Source organism: Platalea leucorodia, assembly GCF_965183815.1.
Source record: "Platalea leucorodia genome assembly, chromosome: 8".
NCBI lineage: Eukaryota > Metazoa > Chordata > Aves > Pelecaniformes > Threskiornithidae > Platalea > Platalea leucorodia.
This window is the reverse complement of record NC_138830.1, coordinates 46,875,027-46,886,260: the sequence shown is the minus strand read 5'-3', so window position 1 is coordinate 46,886,260 and position 11,234 is coordinate 46,875,027. Positions and strand designations below refer to the sequence as shown.

General features: G+C 44.2%; 1 protein-coding gene across 2 annotated transcripts; it reads left to right on the top strand.

Annotated features, from left to right (window-relative positions):
- Window positions 1-4,311: 4,311 nt before the first annotated feature.
- Window positions 4,312-10,421, top strand: PDCD2L (programmed cell death 2 like; the record flags this gene model as incomplete). Of its 2 annotated transcripts, XM_082319407.1 has the most annotated exons (7): window positions 4,312-4,441; window positions 4,561-4,724; window positions 4,965-5,034; window positions 6,115-6,518; window positions 7,812-7,925; window positions 9,598-9,746; window positions 10,291-10,421. In XM_082319407.1, exons 1-7 carry the CDS (start codon window positions 4,328-4,330, stop codon window positions 10,419-10,421), a joined length of 1,146 nt encoding a protein of 381 aa, XP_082175533.1. In that variant the 5' UTR covers window positions 4,312-4,327. The 2 variants fall into 2 exon arrangements, with proteins under 2 accessions (XP_082175533.1, XP_082175534.1); XM_082319408.1 differs by lacking the exon at window positions 4,312-4,441 and having other exon boundaries at window positions 4,591-4,724; window positions 4,965-5,152.
- Window positions 10,422-11,234: the final 813 nt, after the last annotated feature.

Below are 11,234 nucleotides of genomic sequence, written 5' to 3'. Positions count from 1 at the left end.
TCCGTGGGCCCACAAAGGGAAGATCTGCTGATGTGAAAAGCATGCACGCCCAGTCTTCCTCCTTTCAAGAGCACTAGCAGCTATGACCACATTTTTCGCATATCTGGAATGCCTCAGGGCACACAAGCAGCGGAGTGGCTATTTTGCAAAGTTACATGACGAGCAAGATATGCTTGCCAGGCACAAAGGAACACACAATGTAAGCATCCAAGAATCTAGAAGAACTCTACTCATAACAATAAACAAACAGTAATAAATTAGCTCTAACTACCCCCTTAACCGGTGTTCAGCTCACCCTCTCATCTCCCGCAGCGTCCCACAGTCTATGGCTGCTCTTCCCGGGAGGGGCTGTCACAATGACACACTGGCAGCCCAAGTTCCTGCCTGCAGGTGTTGATTTCTTGAGGATGCCTTCTTCTTCCTCCTCACCTCCGGGTTCGCTTGGGCTTGCTTTTACACATTGGTGGACCTCAAGCAGTGTGATCTATACTGAGCCTCTGCCTGGCTGTCCACTTTTGTGCATTTTTTCCGTAACTTGCAAAACCCACTATTTGTTACCATTACTTGCAAAAAGCCATCGTTAAGTAGCAGCTAACTGTCGCAGCAGTGTTCAACCACACTGCTGGTTCTGTCACATATTTCTTAATGCAACATATGGGGCACACTGGGCATTTTATTCCTTCCCCTGTTTTGATCTGAAGTACCCTTTAAGTCCATTATTGGTTTGTTTGTTGAATTAGTGTTTCTGTCCTTGTAGGTTCACAAAAATCGTTATCTTAAATGAGACAGAAAAAATCCCATGTGTTTGTGAATGCACAATCATAGGTATAACCTCCGTGGAAAAATGAGGCCCGTTATTTTATTAGGCACGTATGATACCAAAGTAGTTTCTGACTGTGTGAGAAGCAGCGTTCTGTCCATCTGCCTACTTTAAAACCCCAAATATAAGGAATGGTATGCTTTCAAACAGTTGAGAAAGGAATAATACTAGGGCCACAACGTATAGGTTACCTTGAAGTAGCAGATTCCTACATTATGCTCCAAACCGCATTTTATTTTCTGTCTTTAATATTAATGGTCACTTGGTATAGATACCCAGTTCAACTCAAGGTAACAGTATATATACGTTAAATACAAATGTATGCACTGTGCACCTATATTTGAAGAAATTCTTAGCAGTATATTTAGTTGATACTGTTCAGCAAGAACTGCTGCTGTTGTTCTGTTTTTCACATTCTGTCAACAGAACACTTAATCTTTTTAAAAAACGTATTAATTATACATAATTTCTAGAATTGCCTTTCTAAGTTGCTTACCAAGTATGTTTATTATGTGCCATTCCTGCTTCTCAGGTCATCTTTCCTCTGGCAAAGGGTTTGTTCCATAGGGCTATCTCAACGAGTCAGGTTGTAGACAGAACTCTGATAACTGGCTGTCGTGAAAAACAAGCTAAAGTAAGTAATTTTAAAATGCATATTGTTCCACATTTTAGTATGTTAATGGTATTCAAGGTTATTACTGACCTTTTAATATTGTAGCTTTCCACACATTGATGCTTCCTGTGAAAAAAATCCATTTGCACACCCATTTATGATACTGCTTTGTTCAAACTTGCAAATATTCAGTATTGTGCATGCTGTTGTAACTTACTTATGTCACAGCTTTTACGTGAAACATGATTCCGGTCTTCAGCTGTGATGGAAGGAATTGGGAGTTCTGCAAAATCACTTAGCATTCCCAGCACAGTGTAGCTGATGACTGTTCACTGTGTCTCAGTTGCTGAAGAAAGTAGTGCCCACTGAGGAGTAAGTAGCATAGTTAATACAAGAAAATTGTCAGTCTTTTGTTACACTGATTGCAGAGAATTGCAACTACACTGGCTGTGAAAAACCTGATTCAGCTGCCGTGGTTCAGTGCTTAAATAGCAAATGGTGATGTACTTTGGTAGCTAGTGATGTACTTTGTTTTATAAAACAGAATAAATCCTTCTCTAAGACTAAGGTAACTTGAAGCAAAACCATTGTATGACACTTGCTCGGCTTTTGCAGGACTTCACAACAGTGCACTTGAACACTAACACTGCACCTGAAGAATCTGAACAGGAACATTCCCTGCCTGCCCTGTGGTCTGTTCTTACGCATTTCAGGGTAGAAGTGCAGTCAACACAGGAATGTAAACAACTAATTTTTTTTTTTTTTCCCCTGGGAATGGCTATGAACCAGGCAGGCTCACGAATACCGGACAGGAGAGTTAAAATTGCAAAAATGGAACTGGCCAGCTCTGCACAGCTCTTTGTGCCACCAGCAAGGCACTTCCTAGCAGCCGGCTGATTTTTCAACACAGTGTGCGAGAAGGAAGGGCTGCATATTGGAGGAAGTAATACAGCAACCTTCCCAGTAAGGACAGTCATTGAGAAAGCCCTTCTTTTTGCAATACTGTCCTTTTGTTAGTAGCTGTTTTATCTGTTACCATAACCAGTTTTTCCATATCACTGTGCTGGCTTGTCAGTTCTTTTGCAATCTTACCACGTAAGGTTATTTTGACCCTGTTATTCATCCAACCCTAAGAAGCTGGAGTTAGAAATTGGTTAACAAGACACTCTCTGCCTTGAGCATTCAGTAATAAATTCTTGTGCGGTACTAAAATTATGTAAGAGAAACTCAGAACAAGGCCTGAAACTTAGTTACCTTTGACATTATATATTATAACTAAAAATAGGTCACTTGGGTGATTTCTTTAGGCCAATACGAAGAAAGCTGAATTATCTTTCCAAGCAAAACCAATATGTGAATAACAAAGGGGTACTTTTTTCTCCAGCATTCTCTCTTTATTGATGCAGTTGTGGGTGGTATATTTTTCCCTAAAACCCCATCACTGCTACTAGCTGAAAAAAGGATCAGTGCAGTCCCAGACATAACAGGAATAACGAACCACGAATTTGGATTTCTGCATCCAGCTGTAAGATGCATACAATGCCTTTTATTTATATGTTGATGTATTAACTATTCAGGAGCATAGGAGCTCACAGAAAACATTCTTTTTACTCTGCAGGTGCTGAAATATCCTCCTTTTGCAAAAGGACTGGACAAAAATCTAGCATTCAAGCGTTAAAGAGCACAGAGTCTTTAACAGTAAGAGGCAATTTTAGCGTGCTAATTGACTTTTATCTAGTGAGGGTTGGTACCTCAGACCTGCACTAGTCCCTGCTTTGTTTCCCCCTCCATTTTCTTGGACACAGACACTGCAGCAGAATTCCCCCATGTACTGTGATCTCCTTGAACTAAGTGCCAGATGCAGGGGGGCATTAGGCTGCAGTTCAGGCTCTGCAGAGTGTCCATCCGTTCGGGGTCCCCGAGGCTGGTTCCCAAGCTCCAGGAGACGCTACCCATACCCGAGAATAACCTACCCCAGAAGGGAACGGAGCCGTGAGCCGTGATCATTCTGTGAAAACTCACAATAAGTAATAACAACTCACATATGGCAACCAGCAGGCATTGCTGGCTGGTAGTACCTCAGCAGGTACCAATGCAATTCCCCTTTGAGCTTCTGCAAACCTCTTGCTTCCATGCGGAGCTTTAACAAATAACACTGAAGCACCAGCTCTGGGTTTTTATTACTTACTTGTCTATTAGACAATCCAGTGTACTGGATTTCAGCATCAACCAAGTTCAACTAAGTGTTCAAAATCAAACTTTGCAAAAGCAGATCATGCAGATGACGTTGGCTTTGCACTTGGAAAGCCCTTCTTGGCAGGTATCTGGGCTTGCTAAATAGTTCACTCATCATTTGTACTTGAGCACTGTTAAGGCAAAACTAAGAAATTTTAGTGTTCTTGTAGAGCACTGGGCTCGTGCTCTTCCAGGATCTTCTTTATCTGGAAGCGGCTCTGGGCCGCAGCCCCACGGGAGGCCGGGGTGCCTCGGCGGGCCGGCCGCCCTCGGCGGGCCGGCAGCGCTGCCTTGCCCTCCCGCGGCGGCTGCAGGCGCGGAACGTAACGTGGCCGAGCAGGGGCGAGGCGCCGGGCCAGCTCTGCCCGCAGGGGTAAGTTCGCACCGGCCCGCCCCGACACCGGACCGAGACCGGGTCCTCGCCGTTGTTAACGGCCGTAAGCGGGGCCGCTCAGGCCGCACGGGACCCTCGGGGGCGAGGGGCTCCGCGGCCGCGGGGTGCGGAGCGCGGAGCGGGGCCGCCGCCGGACGGGGACGGTCGGGAGCGCGCCCCGGGCCCCGCGGGCATGCGCGCGGGCATGCGCACAGGCGAGCGGTCCGGCGGCGCGTGTCCGCCGGCGGCCGCCGTAGCGAGGCGGGCGGCGTGGCGCTGCGCGGCGATGGCGGCCGGGCCGCCCGTGCTGCTGGGGCTCCGCGACGCCGCCATGGCGGGGCCGTGCCGGGGAGGCGGGCAGGCTCCCGCCTGGGCCACCAACAAGCTGGGCGGCTCCGCGGTAGGGCCGGGACCGGGCGGGGCGGGGGCGGGAGATGGCGGCGGAGGGGCCCGGCCCCGAGGGGGCTCCTCGCCGCCCCGGGAGCGTCCCCAGCGGTGCCGGTGCTGTTCGTCTTTCAGGACTGGGTGCCCTCGGTGCGGCCGCGCTGCCCCTGCTGCGGGGTGTGCGGCGGGGCGCTGGCGCACCTGGTGCAGGTGTACTGCCCGCTGGAGGGGTCCCCCGCCCACCGCCTCGCCAACGTCTTCGCCTGCGCCGGCAGCGGCTGCTGGGGGGCGCCGGGGAGGTGAGGACGGGGCCGGGGGGCCTGGGGTCGGGGGGGCCGGGGCCGGCGGGGCCTGGGCTGGTGGGGACGGGGGATGGGGGGGCCTGGGCTGGTGGGGACGTGGGGCCGGGGCCGGCGGGGCCTGGGCCGGCGGCAGGCCTGCGCGCCCGCCGCTCAGCTGCGGCCACTAAATGCCACCTCGGGCCAAGCCGCCTGTGCCTCACGAGTCTGTCTTTTCTTTTTTCACACGGCACGTTGAAGCTGGCAGGTGCTGCGCTCCCAGTATGTGCCCACACGAGAAGAGAAAGCACAAGATTACAGCGCGCAGCAGGTACAAGTGGCAAACGGCCTTCCTGGGCTCTGCCCTTCGTTTCAGCGTGCTGCATGAGGCGCAGTGCCGAGGAGGCTTTAAAATAAAAATGCAGTTGAGCTGGATGAGTTTCGCACGTGTATGTACTCGTTTAAGTAACCGTAACCTTTCTCGGGAAGCTGTGCTATGTGCTGGTTTTGAGTCATGTATGTGGTCATGTGGAGAAGTCGTGGTCGTGGAATTTTTGACACCGTGAGTACTACATGTTATTTACTAGAAGATTAACTGCTTGTTTGTGATCTATGATAAGCTTGTTTTAAAGTGGAGATTGCAGTCCAACTGTATGCTCAAAACTGAGGCTTAATACTTTAATTACTTGAGCTACCTAAACATTATTTTTCAACTTTAAATGATCGGGCTATACTGTTTAGGTTTGGATCTTTAAGATGTTTTCTTTGTTTTCTAATTTAAATAGATTTTTAAAATTTTATCATCCATTTTAATTCCTCTGACACAATTATTGTTAATATACTTCTGGTATTTTTGCTTGTGAAGAAAAACTGCATGTTGACTTAAGAAGATTGAAAGAGGAGGATGGCTATCAAATTAGTGATGACAGGCAGAAGTGTATATTCAGCTGGTGCATTTGCAATGTGAAATTTTGGTCTGTGGTAAATGATCTTATACTCTGATAAAATAATGGTATTACTGTTATTGTTGTTGTTATTACTATTATTTTCCTCCATATTCTGCCCTTTGAGCTTACCTGGGGCGCAGTAACTGTGCTTCAGACAAAGGTACCCAAACTAGCTGTCAGTGGTCGTGCCAGCTGCCAAGGTATGGCAACGTGATGTACAAAGGCTATTCAAAAAGCCGATGAATTCTTGTTCTGTTTCTCCAGTGTGAGATGTTTTTTGCCATAACTGTGCTGCTGTGAAAAGTAAACGTGGGTATGCTGGTAACTACCACTGTGAGGAAAACAGGCAAAATAACACTAAGCATTTGGTTAAGGTTTTAGTTTTCTTATCTATTATGAAACTGTATTTTAAGTGTATTAGGGTGGCTGATCTTGACAATGTTCTTTTTCTTTTCTTTTCTCAGAAACAAGAATCAAACTTTGCTGCAAGGGATTGGTGTGATGAAGCAGATGACTGGGGAGCCTGTGATGGAGCAGAATCTCCTGCATGTGCCTCCCTTCAGCTGCTTGGCCTAAATGAAAAGATGAGCAGCTCCTTGTCCAGAGAGGTGGAGTGTGCATCCCAGTTCCAACAGCTTCGCTTGTCTGAAGCTACGGATGGGTCAGGTTTCCTGAATACACATCCTCCAGTCAGTGAGGGAATGGTAATGGCAACGTCTACTTCAGCTCCTGTGTTCCAGCCCTTTTACATTAGTGTTGTGGATGAGGAAGACTACATTGGTTTCCTTGATACAGATCATGCAGATAAGCTATTGAAGGAGTATCAGCAGAGAGAGGGTGTTGATTTGGAACAGTTGATGTCAGAAAGGTGAGAACAGGTGTGGATTTCATGCTGAAACCGAAGGGATTACGTATTTTCCTGTGTGCTGACCGATAATCTAAATCGCACTAAATCTGAATGTTTTTTGTGCATAACTGGGTCCTTGTGGTTTAACCCCAATCGGCAACTAAGTACCGTACAGGGGCTCGCTCACTCTCCGCCCCACCCCCCAGGTGGGATGGGGGAGAGAATCGAGGGAAAAAAGTAAAACCTGTGGGTTGAGATAAGGATGGTTTAATAGGACAGCAAAGAGGAGGAAATAATGATAATAATATTAATGATAAAAGCATCCCTGAGCAGCGATCGCTGCCCCCTGGCCAACTCCCCCCAGTTTCTGTACTGAGCACGATGCCATGTGGTATGGAATAGCCCTTGGGCCAGTTTGGGTCAGCTGTCCTGGCTGTGCCCCCTCCCAGCTTCTGGTGCATCTCCAGCCTCGTCAGTCGGTAGAGCATGAGAAGCTGAAAAGTCCTTGACTAATGTAAGCACTACTTAGCAACAACTAAAACATCCATGTGGTTTAAACAATATCTTGTGTTAAATGGCGTGAGTTTATATTGTGACATTTGACTTTTTTTTTTCTTTACAAGGCTAAAGTTTTTCTTATATTCCAGTTGTATTTTTAAGAGTTTAATTACTTAGGGATTTTGACTGGAGACTGGGATGATGGTAAGATTCCTGAAGGTTTTTGTAAAGGTTGTCTGAAAAACAATTTTTGAACGTAGTTACTGAAAATATTTTCAGTATTGACTTAGGTGATCACAGTGAGCACTTACATCCAGACCATTTCTCTTTTGATTATATTAACATGTACAGTGACTTTTCCTGAATTGTGGACAACATTGATTTTTTGATAACTAAAGCTACTGTCAGTTGCAGAATCTGCATAGAACGCTTTTTGGTAGTGGTATTCCTGTTGAGTTTTGTTGACCTTTATAGAATCATAGAACTTTAATTACACTTAACTCAATTTTAAAAGACAACATTGTTATTTAAAAACTAGAAAAACTGATAAGTTACTAAGGGAATGATTTTTTTAAGGAATAAGCAGGTATCTGGTGGATTTGAATCTCACGTGGTAGTTTGAAACACTGTTAGTTAGAAGCAAAATGTTCACTTGCAACCTCTAACAGGAATTGCCTCTTCATCTAACGTATAGTTTTTTTCAGTGTACTTAGTATAATTTAATGTGAACGTATAGTAACCATTGCTTATTTAAAGCATGCATATCGTACTGAAAACCTTATTGGAAATTGTGTTTCTTTTCTTGTTTTCTTATAGTTTTGCAGGTGAAGGTGATAATGAAAAATATGAGAAGAGCGAAGTCAAAAGCAGGGATCACACATTCCATAAATTTATGAAAAGAATATCTGCGTGTCCTGAACAGATTCTAAGGTATGTTGATCATCTGGTTGTAACAGGGAGATACAGAGTATAGATATGGATTGTTAGTACATCAAAATAAACTGTTTCATTGGAAATAGATGTATATTTTTGTTTCTTAATTAAAAAAAAAAAAAGCCACCAAGAGGTCTGTTACTGTGCCTGTGTAGTCAGACTAAAGTCCCTGGTTAGGCTTTTTTGTACAAAGTATAAGTAGATGAGAAGCAAAGCAGGATCAGAGACAGCAGATCTGGCTACGGGAGACTTTCTTCAGCCTAAGACATGATGAGAACAGACCCAGACTGTCTTTGAAGACTTGCTGAAATCCAGGCATAGAGGTTTCCAAGACAGAGTTTTCAGGTGGAAGTATAATACACAGTGGTTTGCTGTTGTGATAGATTTCCAAGGCTATCTGCTCCTTTGAAATGTTGTAACCTGATTGTAATTGCTTATGTCTCAGTCCTTGAGATGTTACTGAAGTAAGAAATTACTTGTTTTAAAGCCTGAGTTCTTCTGCAGCTTATTGTGATTACCCCTCAGGACCCTGCAGTATTCAGTTCTTGTAAATCTGTTGCTTTTCCTAGAACAGAGGCAGATTTCACCTCAGAGCAGCCACTTTCCCAAACGAGGAGTTAATTCTGAATGAAAGCATAGCAAAGAGTTCAAGTCATAAATTATTCATAGTACCAGATAATACACGGGGTTTTCATGGATCGTACCAAGTGTTAGTTTTTAGCGTCTTTGTTCCAGAGAGTCCAATGCAGCCTGTCTGGTCAAGCTGTCTCAGTGTAGTGACAGGACCTTTTTTTAATCAGGTTTCCAGAACCAGGTGGAACTAACTGGTGCCTTTTTGATGAGGAGGTAAAGTCCGAGGGGCTGGTTACACAGATAAGAAACATTAGAAACTTCCATTAATTATCTATCAAAAATTATACAGAAAATGTACTAGTGCAGAGTGCAAGTAACATTTTCAGACAACTTTTTTTCACTGGATCTATTGCTTTGCAGTATTACGCTCTTTGAATTTTCCATTCTTCTAAAACATGGCCTCTGGTGATCCCTATGACTGTCACTATAATCTTGATGTAGCCCTCCCTTTCCCCTTCCTGGGTATTGCGAGTATGCCTGGTAGACCCCCGTTTCTCTTGGGCTGCCAGATCTCCGTTGAGCTTTCAGCACAGCACAGATTCCCCTGCTTGGCATTCAGTCGAAACCGTCCTCGATCTTGGTTTCCTGTTAGTTGTGGAGCTATGATAGCTCTTATAAATAAAACATCACTTCTGTGGCATAACTACAGTGGTTTCGAGACCTATTCTATGTTGAATATCTTTTAACTGCCACTAGTTAGGATTCCATTTTTCAGGAAACTGTAGTTTGCTTGATTAAATGAGTCAGATACAGCATATTTTGGAGGTGTCAGTTCAAAGCATTTGTCTCCTTTAGATCCAGCTCTTTTCTTAAGACTTTCCAAGTGTTGGCCTTCCAAGTATTTCCCCCTCTCCATCTTTATTCTTTGTTTAATGGCTCATCTGAGCTTAAGCAACGATTCTGGCTCATAACAATGTTTTTTACTTGAAGCAAGTTCTGAGGTTTCAGAGAATCCTGAACACTGTTGTCAACATGTAAGTTTTCGTATGAAATTTAGATTTAGAAAAAAAATTACTTCTTTCCTTTCTTCCCTTAGATACTCTTGGGGTGGCCAGCCTTTATTCATAACGTCTCCTCCAGCCAACATTAACAAAGGTGTTCCAGCCTGCAGTAACTGTGGAAGCAACAGAGTATTTGAATTTCAACTCATGCCAGCGCTGGTCAGCATGCTCCAGAGTGATTCAGGTGTTGACTTTTGACTTAGCTGAATGAATACTAGAAACAGTCACTGTCTTGGTAAAGTTTAATGATCTGCAATTTGGATTGGCTCTTGCTAACCACACGCACTGATGTGCTTAACTACAGGGATCATCTTACATAGAATCCACTCTTGTTTCCAGTACAGATTTCACTAAGCAAAAGGTATAGCTCTGGTTTATGGAGACTCTTATGATTGCAACTTCATTTGCTCGCTAGTGAACTTTAATAACAGCAATATAGATAATTCCATGACCTTGGGAGTAATTTGTCTTTATTGCCTCTTAAATGAGGCCTTGGAAAATAGTAAATATTGTCAGATAAGATTGCAGACACTTGAGAAGCTCTTTGAAAATTCTGAGTCAGCTTGCTTTAAAATCTTTAAAATTAGAAAATGCTACGTACGTAGGAGACTGAATATGAAAAATATTTTCTGAATTGGCAAAGATTGAAGTATAGCAATAAGCAATAGCCCCGATTATGTCATTTTTTCATACCTTTACATTACATACCTTTATTGCTTTGTTTTTAGATCTGTCAGTGGAATTTGGAACTGTTATAGTTTACACATGTGAGAGAAGCTGTTGGCCAACAAATCATCAAACCCCTCTTGAAGAATTTGTCTTTGTACAAGAAGACCCAGATCAGAGATTATTTAAATAAATTGTTGTATTTCTCAGCATAGATGGCAAGTCTGTTGTTTGTTTTTTTTTACCGCAGGTGAAAGTGTGTAATTGTGCAACAGAATTTTCCTCAGATGTGGTGAAAAATGAAATTCATTTGATGACATTGTGCTTATTTCCAAGAATAACTGTTTGAAGTATATGTTAGCATGCCTCTAAAATGTGACAACGGAAAACTTGCATACTTCGTTTACACATGGAAATCTAAGTGTAGAGATTGTTTCATGATTCTAGTTACACTTAACATTTGGGAGGAAAGTAAAGGAGAAAGGTGGTCTTATTGCGGTTAGTGTACTGTTGGCATTCATCAGCCAAACAGGATCCAGTTTTTAGAAACTGTTAGCAGTGAAGAACTTAATGTAAGCTCAACTTTAAAAAACAGATCTGTTTTGTTTTAACCACAGATTGGGAATTCAGCGGGTGGTGGCTGAAAGGGCCTTGCTGTCGCTGCGCTCGTCCTATGATGAAGCTTTTCTCTGTGTTTTTCCAGTGAAGGACAAGTGCCATTTGCATGGCTAAATGAGCTCTGGCAGTCACATTGCTTTGGGTGGGGAAAAGGTGGAGGTTTTCGTTAGCGCTTCTGTTCTGGCAGGTACAGGACGATGGGGTAGGTCCGGCAGCCGCCTTCTACCGCAGCCTGGTGCGCGCCAGCGGATCGTGCTGCTTTAGTTACAACAGCCTGAATTCTTCTGTGGAGCTCCCTGTTGGTTTAGGCTAAATTGCAGTATTTTAATTGACTTAATGGAGGAGTAATTTAAGTAAGCGTCCTCAAAGCTTTTTGTACAGGTTTAAT